The sequence below is a fragment of the Oncorhynchus tshawytscha genome, linkage group LG06 (assembly GCF_018296145.1).
Source record: "Oncorhynchus tshawytscha isolate Ot180627B linkage group LG06, Otsh_v2.0, whole genome shotgun sequence".
NCBI lineage: Eukaryota > Metazoa > Chordata > Actinopteri > Salmoniformes > Salmonidae > Oncorhynchus > Oncorhynchus tshawytscha.
In genome coordinates, this window is record NC_056434.1 from 16,895,009 (window position 1) to 16,915,856 (window position 20,848).

General features: G+C 40.1%; 2 protein-coding genes and 1 long non-coding RNA gene across 4 annotated transcripts; all 3 read left to right on the forward strand.

Moving 5' to 3' along the window:
* The first annotated feature begins 554 nt into the window (after nt 1–554).
* On the forward strand, nt 555–3,982 carry smim7 (small integral membrane protein 7). The gene is made up of 5 exons (XM_024423119.2): nt 555–746; nt 1,120–1,161; nt 1,993–2,048; nt 2,953–3,043; nt 3,411–3,982. The coding sequence occupies exons 1-5, from the start codon at nt 721–723 to the stop codon at nt 3,424–3,426; spliced, it is 231 nt and encodes a 76-aa protein (XP_024278887.1). The 5' UTR covers nt 555–720; the 3' UTR covers nt 3,427–3,982.
* Nucleotides 3,983–4,452: 470 nt separating this feature from the next.
* On the forward strand, nt 4,453–13,030 carry LOC112252138 (mediator of RNA polymerase II transcription subunit 26). 2 transcript variants are annotated; one of them, XM_024423118.2, is made up of 3 exons: nt 4,453–4,981; nt 10,288–10,362; nt 10,469–13,030. In XM_024423118.2, exons 1-3 carry the CDS (start codon nt 4,910–4,912, stop codon nt 12,122–12,124), a joined length of 1,803 nt encoding a protein of 600 aa, XP_024278886.1. In that variant the 5' UTR covers nt 4,453–4,909; the 3' UTR covers nt 12,125–13,030. The 2 variants fall into 2 exon arrangements, with proteins under 2 accessions (XP_024278886.1, XP_024278885.1); XM_024423117.2 differs by having other exon boundaries at nt 4,454–4,981; nt 10,285–10,362.
* A 1,607-nt stretch (nt 13,031–14,637) lies between these two features.
* On the forward strand, nt 14,638–15,439 carry LOC121846711. The gene is made up of 2 exons (XR_006083661.1): nt 14,638–14,968; nt 15,135–15,439. It is a non-coding gene; the product is annotated as an uncharacterized LOC121846711 (long non-coding RNA).
* Nucleotides 15,440–20,848: the final 5,409 nt, after the last annotated feature.

Consider the following 20,848-nt stretch of genomic DNA (forward strand, 5'->3'; position numbering starts at 1 on the left):
GGTCTAATTCTGAATGCTGATTGGTTAAAACCGCCTTCCAGCCGGTGTCTATTTCACAAGTTACCGCTGGCTAAATCTATGACGTCAAAATGTTGATTCACTCTGTTTCATCTCACTGCGCAATCCACTGTCTCGTCAACCCTGGAAATGTATAAACTTGATCTCCACTATAAAAAGCATCTAGATATTATCTCCCATTTCTTTTTTGCAATACATACGCTAAAATGGAATATAATAAATGTATTATATTCATGGAACCTCGGTCTTTTAACTGGCCTAATGATGAGAAATGTAGGGTCTATTTAACTGAAAACCTAAAACGTAATTTAATTCCTCGAAGACTCCTCAAATTTATTGGATGAAGGTGGTGCTTGATTGTTTCCATTCATTCCCCCCTACGTCACATGTGTCAAACTCATTCTACGAAGGGCCGAGTGTCTGCGGGTATTCGCTCCTCCCTTGTACTTGATTGATGAATTAAGGTCTCTAATTAGTAAAGAACTCCCCTCACCTGGTCTAGGTCTTAAATGAAAGAAGAAAAACCTAGGCTCTCCATGGAAGGAGTTTGACACCCCTGCCCAACGTGATTGATCATATTTCTAATGTGGCTTTCTCTTCAAAACGTTTTCTCTACTGAACATAACCCAGGATTTCCCTTCAGCCTTTTGACACTATTTTGATGACGTTTACGGAAGTTATAGCGCCTCTGATGTGGACAAAATGATCGGGGATCTCTTGATATTCGGGTAATGTTCTCCTTTTTAAAATTGTGTTATTGAAACAAATCAACGACTTAATGAAAAGATTAATGCTATTTAAAAAAAATAGGTAATGTGATATTAAGCAATAGTGGTATTTTGTTTCAACCAGCCAGTGTGTAGTTTGATTGTTGTTCTTAGCAAGCTAACGCTTAGCAGGCGTAAAAGAAAGCTAACTACTACCAGCTACGCCTGTGTGGCTGAGCAAGCCTAGTTAGTTATTTTCTTTGCCAGCTCACTAACGTTAGCTAGCTACAGTAGCCCAGTTTAGACTTGCTTCGTGACAAAGTTGGAGTTCTGTGCCATGGCATGTGCTTCATTAGAAGTGATCATTTCTAGTTGTCTGTGTCCTCCTTTTTAGGACCTTACTCATGAATGCTGGTGCTGTGTTAAACTTCAAACTGTGAGTATGACACAATTTGAGTCTTACCCTGAAGACGTTGTGCATGTGTAACCGGTACTGTAGCTCTGCGCTGTGTGATTGATTGAGACTAAAAACGTTGACTTCAGAGATCAGTTTGTTTTATTGTATCAGAGTTCTCTATCCTGCATCCAAAATAAAATACAAAACATTTGTAGAGCATAAATAGGTCCTGCCAATCGTTGCCTCTCGCTCTCCTAGTGCATCAAAATTATTTTAAAATAGAAAAGTGAGTACAGCCTCTCCTTGTAATGTATCAACACAATGTACATTTTACATAGATAAAACCATAACTGCATCCAAAAGAAGACAAAACATTTGTAGAGCACAAATACGTTCTGCCAATCGTCGCCTCTCTGTACAACAGACGGACAATACAAAGGACTGGGATTAGTCGAGGACCTTGCCATCGTTCACACATACAATACCTTAGCTAGCTAGTAACCACATGTTAAATACATCTTGACAATACCATCCACTTATGAGTAAACTATACATCATTATTCATGAACAAAACACTGACTTTGTGCTTAATCTAACTTTTTTTCTGAAGATGACAGAAAAAGCATACCTACCTCTACTAGTGCATCAGTTATTTGAGCACGAGCACACAGGGCAAAACATAAGTATGCGCTCTCCTAATTCCCCAGGATGCAGGAATGCGTAATAACAAATCAACATGCTATATTAATATATGAACCTGGTGAAATTCAAAGTATTATAACAACTGATACACTGGTAACCAATATTGCTCAACCACGTATTTTTACTATCTCATCAATACAAGACAAACAACACTGTCCTCTATTACAGAAAGAGAAAGGAGACGCATGGAGGATTTGGAGATGAACCTCGTGGTCCAACTACAGGTGTGTAATACATGAGTGTATTAAAAACCTCACCCGTGAGAACTTCACAGGGTAACTATCCATGAAAAAGTGGGGACACTTGAGTGGTCTGCATTGAGAGAGAATCTATTTTTCAATAACATTAGGCTGCAGACAGCTATGTCTGTTTCTGCAATGTTTTATACCTTCCCCTCTGCCTTTGAGTCAGACTGAAGCATGATTGGTACGCTGCATTGCATGATGGACAGTAGCCCAATATTGGACTAAAGGAGCCTAACCTTAATCCTTATAGTTCTGAGTTTACATGTTCTCTTTGAGGCGAATTGTCTCTGGCAACCAAAACATCCACATACTCCATCTAAATGTGAATTGATTCTCAATTGCTGTACGGTTCTAGAAACATAAAACGCTCTACTTTCATATCACATCAAATTAATTTCACAAATGCAAAATATACTTACTGTACACTGTTTTAACAGTTGCATCCAACAGTATTTTTCAGTGACAACATGTTTGTGGTGTCAGTCTTCCGTTTACACACATGTGTTCGGCGACGCAGATAGCTAATTAGCACAGGTAGTCGACTCTCTTCCGTCTGTTTTCCTTAAACAAGCGATGTAAAATGGGAATATGGCCATGTGGGAACTCTAACCCTTTTAAAGGTGTGTTTGATAATTTACATTTTTGGGGAAAATGATTTCTTGCTGATATGAAAGTTAAGTTCCTTTCCAAAACCGTACTGCAAGCGATGTGTGTTTAACGTTTAGAGCAAGCGTTGGGACTCTTAACAAAACTCCCCCAGCCAGAAGATACTAAGATACTATCGTCAATAGGCGATAAAGGTAGTTAGCATCTATAAACAGGCTAGATGGACCAATAAAACACAATGAAGGGCTGAAATTAGGTCATGGTGTATTTGTTTTAGGTGACAACATCAGGGAGTTCCTCCTGAGTCTACGTTACTTCCGGATCTTCATTGCCTTATGGAACATCTTCATGATGTTTTGCATGATTCTGTAAGTATCTGCCATCTTGTAGAGGCTAATCTACTTAAGCAATAAGGCCCGAGGGGGTGTGGTGTATATGGCCAATATACCACGGCTAAGTGTTCTTCTTACGCACAATTGGCCATATGCCACAAACCCCTGAGGTGCCTTATTGCTATTATAAACTGGTTACCAATGTAATTACAAGAGTAAAAATAATGTTTTGTCATCCCTGTGGTATATGGTCTGATATACCACAGCTTTCAGCCAATCAGCATTCAGGGCTCAAACCACTCAGTTTATAATAGTAATGTTCACACTGAGGTGCTTCTGTGCCTCAAAAGGTATACTCCTTATTGACTAATGTATTTATTGCCCATATCTATTACACTTACAGATTGTTTGGCTCATGATCAACTTCGTTGTTGGATTGGGGACCCCTGCTGAAAAATTTAACAAATATTAAATCTTTTTCGAGTTGATACTTTGATGGGTTGCTCTTGTGTCAGATCTTGTGACCATTCTGTGCATTTAGTTTGTATTTATATATCTCAATGTCTTGCCTGTAATTTTCAGTAAGCAGAGTACTCTGCACAATAACACTTACTACTACATGTATAAGTTAGTTAAAACACATTTGTACATGTTATATTTGGACCTCCATGTTTATTCAACTGTGAATATACGAAACATTGGACTCTTGGCTGTTCTCTTCATAATTTTCTGTTCCTTTCAGGCTTTTACTATCTTATTTGGGTTGCTGACCTGTTATTTATAGTCCTCATTTTCTTCTAAAACTTGTGAATACAATGAAAAAATATGTAAATCCCCAACCATTTTAGACATGTTTGATGTGTTTCTTACATAGGCCTCCTGATGTTACCAGCAGTCAGACTTCAATTCATCGTTGTGTACTTTCGTCACATCTATAACCTAGTTCTGTATAATAAACCTTTACTCTGAAATGCACCTGGTGTTTTCAGCATACCTTTTTTCCTTTTCTATTCCGGTATTTGAGTAGTGTTTCAGTGATTCTCGACCTTAGTTGGTTGCTGTACTTAATCGTGTATTTAACACACTCACTCACCTGTGTAAGCATGTAAAACATTTGTGTATTAAGTCTTCATTCAATTAAATGAATGAGCATAGCCCTATATAGGCTACAGTTTTGACATTTATCAGAATGTATTTACTGTTCATGCTAAATGTATTGAATTGAGACTACATAATGTTTAGTCTAAGACTAGATGCCCTCCCATGGCTACGCCCCTGCCCAGTCAAGTGGAATGCATATGATCTGGGCCTAATGCATTTATTTCAATTGACTGATTTCCATATGATCTGTAACTCCGTAAAATCGTCAATTGTTGCGTTTACGTTACTGTTCAGTATACGTACAGAATAATAAGAACTGCTCTGAGACAACGTTGTCCAGCTAGTGTTTGGTTACACATCCATACTGAAATATGATAACCCAGTAATGAAACTGAAGGTATACAAAAAAATATCTCCTTATGTTTACACATTTCCATTCACAGTCGATGGCAGTGTACGTGGTGACACGTCTGACGTCTCTGTGTTACATTTCCCACCATGCACCAGGAGAGCGTTTTTCAACAGCAGAGAAACCGATGTTGAAAGACCACTGCCACAGCGTTGGCTACTGCCGAAGAGGCAGTTTGATACATGAATATTCGGAAGATCCTCTCTCTGGAGACAGTTATTCATTGCAAAATACATGAATACACCTGGACAAACAATAAAGCCCCATAGAATATGGGGCTTTATTTACTAACACATCTCCCAAAAGGCCTGTGAGTGTCTAAGTCACCCACCCGTCTTTTCGGAGGATTCCTCGCCCTCGTCTACTGTACTGATCCGCACCACTGCCAGGCAATGACATCGGCTACGGCAACTCCGCAGGAGATGAGAGACCGGCTGATGCAGGCCATCGATGGCCAAAGCAATGTGAGTTAACTAGTTAACTTTTCCACTAATTTTAAGTGTCTGTGCCCACAATTGCAATGGTCCCCTATTGTGATTGTCTTATGACTAACGTCGACAGCGTACATTAGCTAACTACAGTAACGTTAGCTGTAAGCCTGGTAGCTAGGTAGATCTAAGAGTTTGTTGTTAAGCTAAGTAAATACTAGATACTAAGCTAGTTAATTAGCTGTGTAGTAACTAGCTAAACACACTGGACTCTGGACTGACCCCCAGCATGTTGATAGCTTCGTATAAACAATACCGCGGTGTTGCTGGTAATGAACCATTCATGTAAACTCGCGAGATCAGGAGCCTTGTGAGGCTAGTATGTTGACATATTCGGTTCTCAACCAATAGTATAAATCAATCATTATTCTCAACCGTTATTATACCTCAGCGTTTTCAACCTGTCTCAGTTATTCTAATAAGATGACTATCTGCTTACCTGTCATTTAGCACAGCTAGCTAGTTAGTTTTGATTTCGAAACTTAATGTTAGCTAACTAGCAAGCAAGCTAACTACACTGAACAAAAATATGAACGCAACATGTAAATTGTTGGTCCCATGTTTTATGAGCTGAAACAAAAGATCACAGAAATGCTCAATACCCACAAAACGCGTATTTTTCTCAAATTTGTTAGTGAACATTTCTCCTTTGCCAAGATAATCCATCCACCTGACAGGTGTGGCATAGGGCTTAATTAATTAACATTTACAGATTTCCTCATGAACTGTAACTCAGTAAAATCAATTAAATTGTTGCATGTTGCGTTTTTATTTTTGTTAAGTATATTTAAAGATGCAAACAGTACCGTTGCCTATGACTATTGTAGCTAACCAGATATATATAATGTTACTTACCCTACATTATTCATCTCATATGCATACGTATATACTGTACTCTGTATCATCGACTGCATCCTTATGTAATACATGTATCACTAGCCACTAACTATGCCACTTTGTTTACATACTCATCTCATATGTATATACTGTACTCGATATCAGCTACTGTATCTTGCCTATGCTGCTCTGTACCATCACTCATTCATATATCCTTATGTACATATTCTTATGCCCTTACACTGTGTATAAGACAGTAGTTTTGGAATTGTTAGTTAGATTACTTGTTGGTTATTACTGCATTGTCGGAACTAGAAGCACAAGCATTTCGCTACACTCGCATTAACATCTGCTAACCATGTGTATGTGACAAATAAAAATTTGATTTGATAAAAACTGCGACTTTACTGGAGTTTAGTCCGCCACCCCTTTACTGATTTTAAGTTAGGACCAAGTAGACTGGCGAGTGTGGACATTCAGCTAACTGCTTACTAGGCACTGTAGCTAGCTAACTAAATGGAAGAATGACCTGACCACTCTTAACCTAGCACCAACGTCAGCAATAATGGTAATTAGCTACCTATAGCATTCACACATACAGTCAGTGATTAGGCCTATTACCCAGTAAAGAGAATTTGACAGACAAGAATGTTTTAAATTGAAAGCGCACTAAACATATTCAGCACAGCCAGACTTGGATCAGTTTGTAGTGTAGGCTTAGTATGGGTGCCATCAGTCAAAGGCCCAACTACTTATGCTATTTGATATTAACAAAGTGTTCCCTTGAAAGAAATGTCTGAGGTAACCAAATGTGTTGTTGAAGTGACAACACATTGCAAGGATGCTTGCCAAGTCTGTTGGTCAAGACTTGTGGGCCTACCTATCATAGGCATTAGTGCTGAGCAATTTAGTGATTTTTGAAGTCTGTTTGATTATCAACAAAAAAACAAAAAATTTAAGTCCTAAATTTCAGTTAACATTATTTTTTACATGCATTATGAAATGATGACCGTAAAATGATAAGAGCTTTTTAATGTAAATTCCAAAGCCCAAAATAGTTAACATTTAATTGGCAAAAAATTTAAATATTCCATTGTCTCTCAGGTCCACATAGACAAATAGGAAATTACTATGAAATATTGAAAAATTTCAGTTGTGTATATTTCGTTTTATTTAATTTGATTATTTTTCATTCCTTAAAGTAATCTCATCTCTGCTCAGGCAGCAGAAGCAGCCAGCCAGACAACCATCTAACATTACTCTGTTCTCCCCATACTGTACTGTGTTTAGTCATCCTATTTAGCTAGGCTAGCCTGCCTAAGTACTGTATGCTGCAGAGCTGTCAGGTGATCATTTTACTAGTTTAAAAAAACAAACATAAGGCATACTTTCAACAGTGGTGTAAATTAATACTTAAGTAGATTTTTGGGGTATCTGTACTTTACTATTTTTATTTTTTATTTTTGATGACTTTTATTTCACTACATTCCTAAAGAAAATTATGTACTTTTTATTCCATACATTTTCCCAGACACCCAAAAATACTCGTTACATTTTGAATGCTTAGCAGGACAGAAAAATGGTCAATTCACAAACTTATAAAGAAGATGTCTCTACTGGCTCTGGTCTGGCAGACTCACTAAACACAAATTCTTAATATGTAAATGATGCTGGAGTGTGGCCCTGGCTAGCCGTAAATTTAAACTCATTGTGCTGGTTTGCTTAATATAAGGAATTTGCAATGATTTATACTTTTACTTTTGATACTCAAGTATACTTCAAACCAAATACTTTTACTCAAGTAGTATTTTACTGGGTGAATCACTTTTACTTGTCATTTTCTATTAAAGTACTTTTACTTTTACTCAAGTATGATAATTGGGTACTTTTTCTACCACTGACTTTCACAAACTGTCTCTATCCGTCTCTCTCGTAGTAGTGTTGTGTACATTCCGCTCTCATGCGGCGGTGTTTGCGGTCTGTGTGTATCTTACCCTAACGTAGCAGGCGTAAAAGTGTATCTACTTTGATTCGGAAAATAACAGCCGCAATGGATTATGACCATTGTAGTTAATTACCATGTTTATGCGCTGAACTAGGTTGAACATTTGCTTTAGGAAAACTACAACTCTCAGCCCAGCGTCCCATATCTTAACTTAATTTCTCATGAATGAGAATGGGGTCATGGCTAAAAGGGATCCAGCTTTTCTTGTTTTTTAAATTTACAGATAGATAGGGGCACAATGCAACACTCAGACATAATTTACAAAGCATTTGTGTTTTGTGAGTCCGCAACATCAGGGGCAGTAGATGACCAAGGATGTTCTCTTGGTAAGTGTGTGAATTGGACCATTTTCCTGTCCTGTTAAGCACTCAAAATGTAAGTACTTTTAGCTGTCAGAGAAAATGTATGGAGTAAAAAGTACATACTTTTGCTTCACTACATTCTTAAAGAAAATAAAGTTGTCAAAAATAAAAATGTAAAGTACAGATACCATAACAAAATGACTTAAGTAGTACTTGAAAGTATTTTTACTTAAGTACTTTACACCACTGGCTTTGATAAAAGCTGGAATCTTTCTAGCCATGTCTGAGAAATGGTGTGATAGGCCCCTCCCAAAAGGATTTGTTTAATAACTGAAAACCCCCCTGAAATGTCATTTATTCACTCAGCACTAATAGGCATACACTGCTGAAAATAACCTTTCTCTGCCAAGGCTTACAGCATAATATTCATTGAGCCAATTGAGAGCTGAGATTTGATTTGGGTTGTTATATATATTGTGTGTGTAAACAGTTTTAGTTGAACATATCTTGCACAAAACCCCCTTATTGTTGAGTCAAGTTTTGAATATGAATAAATCTAGCCAGTCAGATTTAGTGGATTGGTTAGGTTTAGCCTAATGCTCCTTACTGGTATGACTAGAATGGCTAACATTTGCATGTGTATTCTCAGTTTTGTCATCTCAAACTTGAAACTGCTATCGGTTTACATCCCCGGTACAGGTGCACATCTGAAAGTCCATTCAAATTTAGCCATATGCTTTTGTCCTCCACATTTTACAGGGGAAATCACTGTGGGGTGCTAATCTGAATAACATCCATTTGTATTTGATCAACAACACAATTCATCATCAGTGAGATTTCTGTTAAACAGAGATGGCTACACCATGGAAATCTTGACAGACTACTAGCTGCTGACAGACTACTATTTGCATTGTACAAGTGGTTGAAGCTGTGTAGGCTAATGTTTGGGGGGGTGACATTTTATTAGAGGCTAGTAGGCCTTAACATCAGTATCTAACTACTCCTGTATATTGTTTTTTGAGATGAAAAACATTAAAACTACAAATGTCAGACGGAGGGGAGCTACCAAGAAGCTAGCCAGAGAGAGACTCATGATATGAATAACTTAGTTAAAGATATTGTAGTACTGCTGCTGCCTGCAGACATGACTTGTTGGTGAACATGTTATTTGTTTTCATATGGCCTCTGCCCACAGGTCAGTAGCTGACTGTCAACATCTATACATCCATTGATCTGGGGAATGATCCGTTAGGCCTCATCAATTAAAAAAACATTTTTTTTAAGGAACTCCGTCTGGCTTGCAACTTACTCTAGAAAGTTGTAATAGTAGAATTCACGAGGTGCCATTTCGAAATCAGTTTTCCTTTTGTCATTTTAGTCGAATACCCCGAACAGTACATGTTTTTATTGTAAGCCTGGACAAGCACACCTGATTTAACTTGACAACTAATCATCAAACCCTTAATGAGTTGAATGAGGTGTGTTTGTCAAGGGCGGCAACGAAACTGTACTTTTGTGGGTACTCATGGACCAGGGTTGGGAAACACTGCCTTAGATGGCTATTTAGAACTTATCAGAAATGTCCAGATCAACTAGCCCATGTCAGGTAGCATTTTTTAACTAGGTGTTTTATCCCAAAGATTTTGTAGTAATGTTCAAGTCACTCAAATATCACATGAATACACATTACACTTGGCAATATGTATAGAATTCCAAGAACATGAGCTTTAAAACTGCTAAATGTTCTCTGCACCCCATGACAATGTGTAGAATTGCAGGAAATAAGCTTCAAACCTGCAACATTTTCTCTCCGCCAACAAGAGGGGTGTGAACAGTTCTTGTGCCCATAGAAATAGAAGTGGTGTGCAGGGGCATGCGGGATGTTCCCCAATGGTGGAAGGGGGGACTTGAGTGAAAAAGTTTAAACACCTGATCTAAGCCACCGACTCTATGGATGTCAGTGTGTGGTTTTGAATCCAATGATTCAATGATTTGTTATATACACTCAAAGCTCTTTATTTACAAATATCCAAATGCCTCATCTGTCTTTGTAAATAGTAATTGAGGGTTTTCCTATGGACATTTTCTGTCTTTATTATGAGTAGTTTTAACATGATTTGATGTTTACTTTCCAGCAGATCTGCAACATGGTAGCTGTAATGGAAGTAATTTCCTATTTGGAGAAATATCCCATCACCAAGGAAGCACTTGAGGTAGGATACACTAGGGGTAAATATCCATAATAATATGTCAGCTCTTGGAAATAGATGTTGTGAAGATGGGGTTTGTACTAAAGAAAACTTCCTGTTCTTCCTCAAGGAAACCCGCCTTGGCAAGCTGATCAACGACGTAAGGAAAAAGACGAAGGATGAGGATCTCGCCAAGCGTGCAAAGAAGCTCCTGCGCACATGGCAGAAGCTAATTGAGCCTGGGCAGAGTGAGGCACTATCCAAGGGGCATATGGGTCCGCCAGGCGCTGCCAACGGTGGTATGCATCTCTGCCGGATGGACGTCTCCCCTCCAGCTGCTATCCCGCCTTCAGGTAAAATGGTTCCGGAGCTCAAGAGTAGAAATGACTTCAACAACCGTTACTCCCCCAAAGCGGAAAAGTCAGGCAACCGAAAACGGAAGGGGGAACAGAGGGACAGGCAGCACATACCAATGAAAATTTCCAAAATAACCGCCTATGAAAGAACACACAACTCACGACTGCCAACAAATGGAATTGGAGCCAGTCTTGAGGCTTTTACGGACACATGTGGTCCACATCTTAAATCCGACAAGGATGGTGCTGCGCATCTTGACATGGACAGGCTCAACAATATCCCTGTCAATGCTGTCAAACCTCACCCTAGCTCACCGGGAGTACCCAAACCTCTGAGCACTTCCGCATTGCTCAAAACGGCTGTTTTGCAACAGCATGGCAAAATGGACCTGGCTGTCTCAGGAGGGGGGCTGCATCAGCCCAAACACCCTCGAAGCAACTCATATAGTCCCAGAAGTACAAAACAGGATGCGGTAGTTAAACTGTCTATGACCAAATCAACGACTCTACTGAGCCCTGCTCGGAGCCCCAGGGTCATGGACAGCTCTGGACTGGGGCCCTCTCCTTTGCGTTCTCCACACCTTTTAACTCCATGTATGCAGGGTTCCCTCACTGTTGGGCCTCTGCCTACAGAGTCTGCCCTTCATTGGGACGGACCGGCAGACATGGACCAACGCCTTCAACAAAGCACCGGGAGACCTGACTCTCTGCACTCCAAAGCCTCGTCCCACAGCGAGGTGAAGGCAGAGAGTGATGGTTCTGTCACTAGCACAGAGAGAAAGAGGAGAAAGAAATACAGGTCCAGAGACTATACAGTGAACTTGAGTGGGCAGCCCACGAAAGAGACCACAATGCCATGTAGGTTAAAAGACCGTAGACTTACGTTTGACCCTGTAACAGGGCAGATCAAACCCTCAACCCTCAAAGAGTCTTACCCGGAACGGGAGGCTACAGTGGCTCCGGTCACACCAGAACTTCCTCGGACAGAACTGCTCAAGCAGAACCATTGTGCACAGAATAGCCCTGTTACTCCCAGTCCGTTTCAACAGACCAACTGGAAAGAGCTGTCAAGGAATGAAATCATCCAGTCCTACCTTAACCGTCAAAGCAACGTGCTCACATTGTCTGGGGCTCAAACCTCAGGGGCACACTTTTTCATGTCTGAGTACTTGAAACAAGAGGGACATCATATAAAAGAGGGCAGAAAAAAACACATGCTGGTACCAAATATCCCTGATACGGACTTACCAGGGGTGAGCCGAGCTGTCACAAACGAGGATCTCAACAGAATACACAAGGAGCACTGGCCTGGGGTGAATGGTTGCTATGACACCAAGGACAACTGGTATGAATGGACAGATTGCATTTCCTTAGACTCACATGGGGATGATGCCAAGCTGAATATCCTGCCATATGTCTGCCTAGACTGAGTTTAATGAGCTGTGGCTTCAAGAGGGAAAAATGGCACCTTCCTTGGCTGAGTGCAAAAAGGCAATTATCAATGGAAGAACCTGCTCACTCCTTTGCATAGGTGGTGTAAGAGAGGCCTTGCTAATTGTGCTGCTCCCATAAAAAGCAAACGTTGATCAGTGTTCGATGGGAGAGAGCTCAGCTGTAGCATCACTGAAGTTCTTTGAGTGGAATGGGTCCATACATTGTCTGCCAAAAGCTAAGAGTTTAAGGTGCTCAGTAACTTCAAGTATGGAACCTGTTTGGCATGTACATGCTGGCAAAAAGAATGAAATGTGTGGTTATATCATGTATGCATTTATTTATCTCTTATTTTCTTTAATTTTGTTAGTTACATAAAATAAAATAATACACTTCACTTATTCAATCAGTTCTGCTTGTCAGATAAGGTAAAACTGTGTTCTGCATATTTTCTCACAAATTGTTTGCAGTAGCAACATTCCATACCACCTTACAACTAGAACGGTTCTTGCACCAACACTAAAATCTTAATATACAGGGAAACTATCTGCAAAATGACACATTATGGAAATGTGCGAGTTAATAGCATTTTCTTTAGCTTTTCCTTTTTTCCTGTTTCTAGGTAGTAAAATATGAATTCTAATGGCAAAGCAGGTGATGCTACAACATTGCAACTATGAGGAAAAACAGAAAAATAAAATGTTTATGCTGGAAATATACTTGTTCCCATTCCTTTATATTGTTTGCCTTATGGAAAACAATGTTTCCTCAAACGGAGCCTTAGTGAATGTACAGAAATTTGCCTTTTTGTGTTCGGGAATGCAGAGGAGAACATATTTGCTACTTAGTCATTTTTAAATGGACACGTTGATACAGTATGTGTTAATAAAAAATGAAAAAACATATCGTGAGTGTCTTTCTCCCTTTCATGTGGAAAGCCGTTTGGGTCTTTGCGTGTCAAATATTCACGTCAAATAAGCGTTATTTGATTTGTCGTCGGACACATCTATGTGAAGTTAGCCACAATAGTGGACTTTGCGGTTAGCCTTCAAAGTAAAAGTATATCATTGACTGTGATGCAAATTAATACAAATAGTAGAATTATGCCATAATTGAATAGATCAGGCTAAACGAGGTTGGAATGTGTCAGGATTTAGGATTAATGCATTTTAAACCCGCTATCATATTACTTAAGATTGAATTGTTTGAACTGTCTGTGTGTGTGACAATATTGAGCACATGGTGTGACTTGCTGCATGTTACAAAGTTGTGGTAATCAGGTATAGGGAGGGGTGGTCATCACAAGGTTTAACTGAGATGGAAAAATACTGAACAACACAATAGCAGGAACTGAGCAACTGTTACAACTAGGATGTGATACCAGAACAGTGAGAATCTATACATCGACAGAGGGTGAACTCCAAGAAGCGCCAAGAGGCTAGGACTAGTCTGAGAGCCTGCGATAGGCTGAGCAAGTCTAAACCACGCTCAGCCTCTACTGTCATAGTTCCAACCCATCTGTTGGCCTATGTCTATCACAGTATAAGAACAGCTGTTTACGTACATCCTGTCAGTTCTCTGTTTGCCCTGTGAGGTGGGACAGAGAGCCCGTATATACGAAAATTGAATTTACCATTTATTGCTTGAATTTAATTAAAGATAATTAACAACAGATTCTGACTTTTATTCTTCCTGATACCGGATTCGAAAGACGCAGCCTCTAACAAATTTTATATAAAATCAACAAAAGACTATTTGTTAATCTCACAAAAATGTTGAAATCACACTGGATGTATTTTACTTTAGAATTGCATTGGGTGCATACTTCACTGTACAGCCTTGCCTATGGATTATGGATCAATGACATGGGTATCAGTCTACTCCGTGACACCCAGAGAACATTAGCGTCGTAGCTCTCATTGCGGGACTCTGAAACAACTGTGAATTGAGCCACATTTATTGTCAACCTATGTGTATTGAACACTATTTCAGAGGAAAAACAATACTGTGTTTTGGAGTCTGATAGCTTTGAGGACGTTGGGGAAAAAATATCTTGTGTATTGAGTAGACTGATCCCCAATCTGTAGGTAAAGCTGTACAGTGCAATATGAATGACACAATAGGCTGACTGGGGAGGTGATTTCACAGTCACAGTCCTGCGATAAGCGCTACAATGCTATTATTTGTATAAACTCTTCACAGTTGTGTTGTGTGGGTGTCACCGAGTAGACTGATGCCCCATTTCATTCCATTATTCCACCAATTGTAACCTTCTGCAACACTTTCAAATAGGTACTTTTATTTTGAAGACAAACCGCACATTCCACTATTGTGACTAATCCTAATTGTGTCTAGCTTCACAACACAACCCTGTCCGGTTGAGTCCCACTAGCCAGATGAAGCTAGCTGGCTGCTTATATCGTTAGCTTTGGGCAAAAGGGTTAAGTAGCTGGATAGCTATTTATTTTCATGAACCTAAGTTCAGTTCCAATTGGCGAACAACAAGTGGCTACCCAGCTAATACTTACAAGGATTCCTAAATCATTGTTAAGAATAATGAAAATTACTGCAGTTTCTACTGGTCATAGTTTTCTGGCTGGTTGTATTTGTGCTAGCTAGGTACCAAGCTAAAGCTAGTTATCCCAAACACCGCTTCCCATTAATTTCAATGGTGGGAGGCGGTGAAAAAGTTCAACTTTACGCAAATCACCAGAGACGACCACTGGGCGATGACCAATCATATCGAGTGGTTCGTCCCATGACGAATTTGACGCTATGCGTCCCAAGGCTAGAGACGTTCTTCAGCAAAGATGGCTGACAAAAATACTAGGACGGAAGCAAATGTAAGTGATTAAAACGTTAACGAATCATCCAAAAAAATGTAGTTGACAGTAATATGTTAGTTAATGTAGAGAAAAGATTATGCATTTTCTTTTAATCATAAAGTTAACATTAGCCAGCTAGCTTTATGTTGTGACATGAGTATGAAATTATGGTTGTTTGTTTTAGGGACTCCTGAAACAACCCGCAAACCAGGCTGTCGTCTTGTGAAACAGTGGATGTAAAGAATCTAGTAGCTAGCTAAAGCATTTACTGCAAATTGAATGTAAAATTTGTTCAGCTTGCCTTGCTGATATTTGCCATGCAATGGAGATAGCTAGCTACGTTCTTGCTTATTGTGCAGTGGAGGATAAAAAAAATACCTGTATATGCCTATGGATGTGTAGCTAGCTATCTAGCCGATCTGTGTATGGACCCAAACGTTTGGTATACATATTTGTTCAGAACCAAGCTATCATAGCCATTTGTATTAACTTCAAAACCGTCAATGACATTAATGAAGCCTAAGGATTCAGTAGAATATAACTTTGTGCCAAGGATGCAAGTCGTATATACATGTAGTTATTACCATGCATGAGATCCCCACATTGTAGCCTTATATTTAATATATTCAATGATCATGTACTCTACCGTGGCAAATAAAGGTGCAGTTCAGGTATGAATGCCTGATTATTTTTCAGTCATATCCAATACCAGGAGATGAAATTCCAGTCTTTGAATGATGCGTGTCTGCATGTATGTATTACAATTACACACTTCAACAGTGTTTACCAATCTTGGTTCTGGGACATCAATGGTTACACATTGTAACTAAGACTAGAAACAGGATTTAACTTGTAAATACTCTAAAACCCATTCATCTCAATATCTAATGCCCTTCATCTGCATTGATTTGATAAACACAGGATAGGTATAATATTTCATCAAATGAGACTTAATTTCAACCAGTAGAGAATTGTGAAATGCTTTATTGAAATAAGTTCATTATCCAAGTGTTATAAATACATGCATTAAATATAATTGTAATATAAATACAAGTTTAATCTGTACTTCAATGCACATCTGTTGTGCATTATATAAACAGAGGAAGAGGCATAAAAGGGAAAGTGGTAAGAGCAGGGAATGCAGCATATGATTAATGAATCAGTGCTACCCAAATATTCTCTCAGTTCATCAAAATTACAGTGTTTCTAGTCGGCCCGAAGGTTATCTTAAGAGCGGGTAAGGTGGCAATGGTGGGACCAGGGGTTGGCATCCTCATGTCAAAATACACTGCTCAAAAAAATAAAGGGGAACACTAAAATAACACATCCTAGATCTGAATGAATGAAATATTCTTATTAACTACTTTTTTCTTTACATAGTTGAATGTGCTGACAACAAAATCACACAAATTATCAATGGAAATCCAATTTATCAACCCATGGCGGGTCTGGATTTGGAGTCACACTCAAAATTAAAGTGGAAAACCACACTACAGGCTGATCCAACTTTGATGTAATGTCCTTAAAACAAGTCAAAATTAGGCTGTAGTGTGTGTGTGGCCTCCACGTGCCTGTATGACCTCCCTACAACGCCTGGGCATGCTCCTGATGAGGTGGCGGATGGTCTCCTGAGGGATCTCCCAGACCTGGACGAAAGCATCCGCCAACTCTTGGCCAGTCTGTGGTGCAACGTGGCGTTGGTGGATGGAGCGAGACATGATGTCCCAGATGTGCTCAATTGGATTCAGGTCTGGGGAACGGGCGGGCCAGTCCATAGCATCAATGCCTTCCTCTTGCAGGAACTGCTGACACACTCCAGCCACATGAGGTCTAGCATTGTCTTGCATTAGGAGGAACCCAGGGCCAACCGCACCAGCATATGGTCTCACAAGGGGTCTGAGGAACTTCTCTCAGTACCTAATGGCAGTCAGGCTACCTCTGGCGAGCACATGGAGGGCTGTGCGGCCCCCCAAAGAAATGCCACCCCACACCATGACTGACCCACCGCCAAACCGGTAATGCTGGAGGATGTTGCAGGCAGCAGAACGTTCTCCACGGCATCTCCAGACTCTGTCACGTGCTCAGTGTGAACCTGCTTTCATCTGTGAAGAGCACAGGGCGCCAGTGGCAAATTTGCCAATCTTGGTGTTCTCTGGCAAATGAAAAACGTCCGGCACGGTGTTGGGCTGTAAGCACAACCCCCACCTGTGGATGTCGGGCCCTCATACCACACTCATGGAGTCTGTTTCTGACCGTTTGAGCAGACACATGCACATTTGTGGCCTGCTGGAGGTCATTTTGCAGGGCTCTGGCAGTGCTCCTCCTTGCACAAAGGCAGAGGTAGCGGTCCTGCTGCTGGGTCGTTGCCCTCCTATCCTCTACGTCTCCTGATGTACTGGCCTGTCTCCTGGTTGCGCCTCCATGCTCTGGACACTACGCTGACAGACACAGCAAACCTTCTTGCCACAGCTCGCATTGATGTGCCATCCTGGATGAGCTGCACTACCTGAGCCACTTGTGTGGGTTGTAGACTGTCTCATGCTACCACTAGAGTGAAAGCACCGCCAGCATTCAAGTGACCAAAACATCAGCCAGAAAGCATAGGAACTGAGAAGTGGTCTGTGGTCCCCACCTGCAGAACCACTCCTTTATTGGGGGTGTCTTTGCTAATTGCCTATCATTTCCACCTGTTGTCTATTCCATTTGCACAACAGCATGTGAAATTTATTGTCAATAAGTGTTGCTTCCTAAGTAGACAGTTTGATTTCACAGAAGTGTGATTGACTTGGGGTTACATTGTGTTGTTTAAGTGTTCCCTTTATTTTTTTGAGCAGTGTATATCTGCAGACGAGCCAGATGGAGAGAGAGAGCATGTTTAAACCTTGTTTTTATTTTTTTTATTCAAACATTGTTAGTCATCAATCACCAGGAAGTGAAATACAAAACTGATCTTCGATAATTAACTCTGAAATACTGAGATGCTGTAGTTCCAATTTAAAGCATCTCTTTAATAATACTTCCTGTTGACCTGACCAAGTGACCTCACCATGCTGTGCCCTCTATGTCGCCAGGTCAGATGCGGGAGGGGTTCACCTACATAGCTGATATAACCTAGAGGATTTAGGAAGAAGAGAGGGATGAAGTGAAGGAGAGACTTATTGAGAAAATAAGGTAGTTAGAGACAGTGTTCAATAGGAATTTGTGCGTGTGGCCTCACCTGGTGTCCACACAAAGTGGTTACAGAGTATTTTATGCTGAAAAACATGAACGGACACACGAGGACAAACAATATAGCGTAGTTATAGAAATAGTGAAGTGTCTTACTATTCTCCATGGTTGGCCTTGCCTATTTTTTAAAGGTGGAAGGAGCCAGTTATACACCTGAGCCTGCTTACTGCACAACACAATTCATCAATCAGATTGATACATGCGTTTGGGCTATAGGATGTCTAATTGTTCTACATTTTTTCCAATATGGTTGATTTAAACTAGCTTGTTTTGTTTTTGTACAGGCATCACACACTTACCTAAACAGCACCCTCACCTGAAGTTGAAATCAAAGGGAGAGAAAGTGGGAATTTAATAACTGCAGTTGACATAGCTAAGTAAATGGAAGAATACTCTTATTGCAATGTGAATGGCTGTTAAAATAGCCTTTGGTTGTGCATAGTGTAGTCTATGGCATTGTCAGGGAACAGCACCCTCTTAGTAGAAGTAGGAGGTGAAGATCGCCCGCACACAGATTGCCTCTCTTGCTGCGTTGTTGGACCCCATCCTTGAAACATACTGCAGGGAGCAGACTTACCCTCTGGCACATGGCGGCGAGCTGCAGATCCCCTCCTGGTCCTCGTGTCCATCCTCATGAAGTTATGCAGGACACAAGTAGCCTTCACACACCTGAATTTCCTCCAGGAGCCAGTCCCTGGTGGCCCTGGTCACCCAACCTTGCAGTGCTCTACATGTTAACTGTAGGCAATCGTTTTGAAGGAATCTCCTGTTACAAGGTATCTGTAGGAATATGGAAGACAATGTAATTAGACTTTTACATCACCAGGTCATTGTAGATTACTAAAGTATAATATCCCTTATAACATTGGATTGATAGATGTGTAGCGTGGTTCATTCTGCGTTGTGTACTTTTAATTAGGACGCTGCCACAACTGAAGGTCTGCTAGTTGAATTATTTTTATTTGCCCTGCACACGAAGAGACAACACACATTATGTTAACCCTTGGCGCGGTCCTAGCTCTCAGGCACCTGCGCAAGCACATGGACACTCACTCAAACACTGTCCCAAGTACTCACAAGTTACAATAGATACCCTAGTTAGCGAGCTTTGTGTAACTTGTTAACATAAATCTTTATATTATCCACATTGTAACAAACTTATGGTAGCATAACAGTCCATTGTGTAACATTATGACGGTTTTATATTAAACAATTTCGGAGCCAAGGAAAACATACCTTGCTATCTGAAGGTCAGGCTAAAGAGAACATTAAGGGGGTAAGGAAATACAGGTAACCCGCGATGGACCAAACCAAAATATACAACACTTTTTTCAATCACATGTATGTACAATATTGATATGAAAAAGTGTTTGTACACCAAAGAAAAACATTAGCTATGCAGCTGTAATTTTTTAAAACACTGAATTATTATCAAATTATTAACATCCCCTCTTGACCTGGCCTATTTGAATTGGTCCTTGTGTGCAATTTGGTGCATAATCTAGGGGAATAACATCACACTGCTACAGATGCATGGGCACACGTGTAGCATGTGACAATTACAGGATCATATCAAGGATAGCATCACAAATGAATACATAAATACCACTTGAAGAATTGATCATTTGAATCAGCTGAATCTGAGTCCCCAGCACTGAGAACCACTGCTCTTCATAGCTCTTTATCCGAGAACAGAAAACCTCACACGACTTCATTATACTCAAATTTCAACGCACTGAATGTTATGTTACTATTATCTCTGTCCTCACTTCTAGGGACAGGAACAACACAAAAGTACCTGTCCTATCCAGAATAGCCTACTTTCTTACTTTGACAGTTGGGGCTGCTAGCTACAAATGCATTTGGAGTTTGTTTTTTACAATGATAAATACATCAAGATAGCTAATATGAAGTTAGGTAGCTGGTGAAATGTAATTAATTTAGCTAGCCATCTATAGAGTATGTGAAGTTGGCTAGATAGCTAACGTTAGATTGCTCAATTAAGTTAGCCTGCACTGTAGTTAGTTAGCTAATAATGCATCATTTAACATTTTCGACATATATTTACTTACTTGAATAGGTTCTCCCAGCCATGTCGACAATTGGAAACAGGGTAGCAAAGTTTGTCACCAGAGCGTTTGAGGATATTACTATTGAACTATTTACTCATTTAAAAATCAGACCTTCATACAAACTTGCTATGCTGAATTTTTGACGCACGGTCAAAATACTGCCAGCACGCCCACAAGCGAATCACAATAAGCGGTAATTTAACGTGTACATGCCCGGTTAAGCGGTATTGTAAACACCGGCGATGAACGATTTGTCATCGCAGGTGTTTGCAGACTTTTTTGTACAGCTTTGACATTGTTACTGATAGTAGTGGTTGCGCTTGGCTTGCACGTGTAAATTCAGAACACACAACATTCTATATTAGAACTGTTATTTGACATGACAAAACCCAAACGGCGTTCCAACCTATAGTATTCTTTCGATATAACTGTATCTTGTTGCAAACATCTCAGGCCAGACGAGCGCATCAACAATGGCTCGAATTTTAAACTCAATATCCACATTGTAAGCAGTTAAATGAACTCTCTTTTTGAGCCCGTCTTTCTCAAAGTAGCCTACAACATACATTGGACTTCAATGCGCTATACAGATGACATT